This window comes from Lygodium microphyllum, chromosome 17 (genome assembly GCF_053477565.2).
Source record: "Lygodium microphyllum isolate KBCC chromosome 17, Lygodium_microphyllum_v1.1.10, whole genome shotgun sequence".
NCBI lineage: Eukaryota > Viridiplantae > Streptophyta > Polypodiopsida > Schizaeales > Lygodiaceae > Lygodium > Lygodium microphyllum.
Genome location: NC_141151.1, coordinates 90,917,802 through 90,919,181, shown reverse-complemented (window position 1 = coordinate 90,919,181; position 1,380 = coordinate 90,917,802). Strand labels below are relative to the sequence as shown.

Sequence of the window (1,380 nt, the reverse complement as noted above, 5' to 3'; positions counted from 1 at the left end):
GGACGATCGAAGGCTGCCGGCGATTGGATCGGAGCGGACGATCAGGATGTACGTCTGATCCGACGACGATCTGGCTGCTTGTATAAAATGCCACCACGCCCTGGTAATTATATGGAGTAGCTGGGTATTCAAGTGCTAATTCATTGCTCATCAGCCTCGTCTAATATACAAACCTTAGTAGCACCCGAAGCTATATTAGGAGCAGTGTTTGGAGGCACGGCAGGACGACGTATAAGCTTAAGCTGTAGGGAGTAAGGTACGTTAGGATCTTCGACGCAGTGTGAAAATTATACCATACCCATCCGACAACATAATTAGCTGCTAAGCAGCTTGTGTCCTCCAGGTACGCATATAAGTAATAGATATTAGGTGGTCATCATGGAGGCCGGGGCCGCCGGGATCAGAGGGACTTCCGCTGCGGTGATCGCAATCGTGACGGGCGTGACGCTGCTGTGGGTGGGGCACGTGGCGCGGGTGCAGGCGAGCGATCCGGAGGCCACGCAGGACTTCGTGGTGCCAGCGGGGGCGAACGCGTCGAACGTGGACGGGAGCTTCTTCACGTTCACGGGCTTCCGGGACAATTACAATATCTGGTGGGCTTCTCTGTTCAACGGCACCACCAGCAACTACAGCAGCAGCAGCGCCTCCCCGTTCGTGAAACCCTCGAAGGCGTTTGTGAGCGAGTTCCCGGCGCTGTCCGGGCTGGGCGTGTCGGCGGCCCTGCTGGACTTCCCAGCAGCCTCCCAGAACCCGCCCCATACGCACCCGCGCGCCACCGAGCTGCTCTTCGTGCTGGAAGGGTGCCTCCAGGTGGGCTTTGTCGACACCTCCAACAAGCTGTACATGCAGAAGCAGCTGCAGAAGGGGGACCTGTTCGTGTTCCCCAAGGGCCTGGTGCACTTCCAGTACAACCCCAGCTCCACCTCCTCCGCTCGCGCCCTCGCCTCTTTCTCCTCCTCCAACCCTGGGACGGTCTCCCTCCCTTCCACGCTCTTCAACTCCTCCATCCCGGCCTCCGTCCTCGCCCAGGCTTTCCAGGTCTCCGGTTCCACCATCTCCCTGCTGCAGGCCCCATTCCAGTCCGTGCACATCCAGGGCTAGCTCGTTTTCGTTTCCAATAACCGTCGACATCCATTCGTCGCACCTTTTTTCTCTTCCAGCTGAATTGGCAAAAGCATGGTGCTTCCTTCTCAATTTATGTATAAGATACGTCTCAATGGGGGATACTTCCTTCTCAGACGACGATGAAAAGGATTTACTTCCTCTTCCTGAAAATTTTTTTCCCGAACCTTGCTTGTGTTCTTGGAGTAGCCTCCTCGGACATACAATCTTAGATCACAATCCATGATCACGTGGAGCTATTGCTATCTTCTTTGGTGG

At 55.8% G+C, this 1,380-nt stretch overlaps 1 protein-coding gene across 1 annotated transcript; it reads left to right on the top strand.

The window, feature by feature from the left end:
- Positions 1-378: 378 nt before the first annotated feature.
- LOC148022137 (germin-like protein 9-3) lies at positions 379-1,136 on the top strand. The gene is made up of 2 exons (XM_087696806.1): positions 379-593; positions 642-1,136. The coding sequence occupies exons 1-2, from the start codon at positions 379-381 to the stop codon at positions 1,099-1,101; spliced, it is 675 nt and encodes a 224-aa protein (XP_087552932.1). The 3' UTR covers positions 1,102-1,136.
- The last annotated feature ends 244 nt before the right edge of the window (positions 1,137-1,380 follow it).

What these genes read in the sequence shown, in the direction of transcription:
- LOC148022137 (XM_087696806.1), top strand. Translation starts at nt 379, where the DNA reads ATGGAGGCCGGGGCCGCCGGGATCAGAGGGACTTCCGCTGCGGTGATC. An exon ending in CGGGACAATTACAATATCTG is followed by an intron (nt 594 to 641) that starts GTGGGCTTCTCT and finishes CAGCAGCAGCAG; the next exon opens with CGCCTCCCCGTTCGTGAAAC.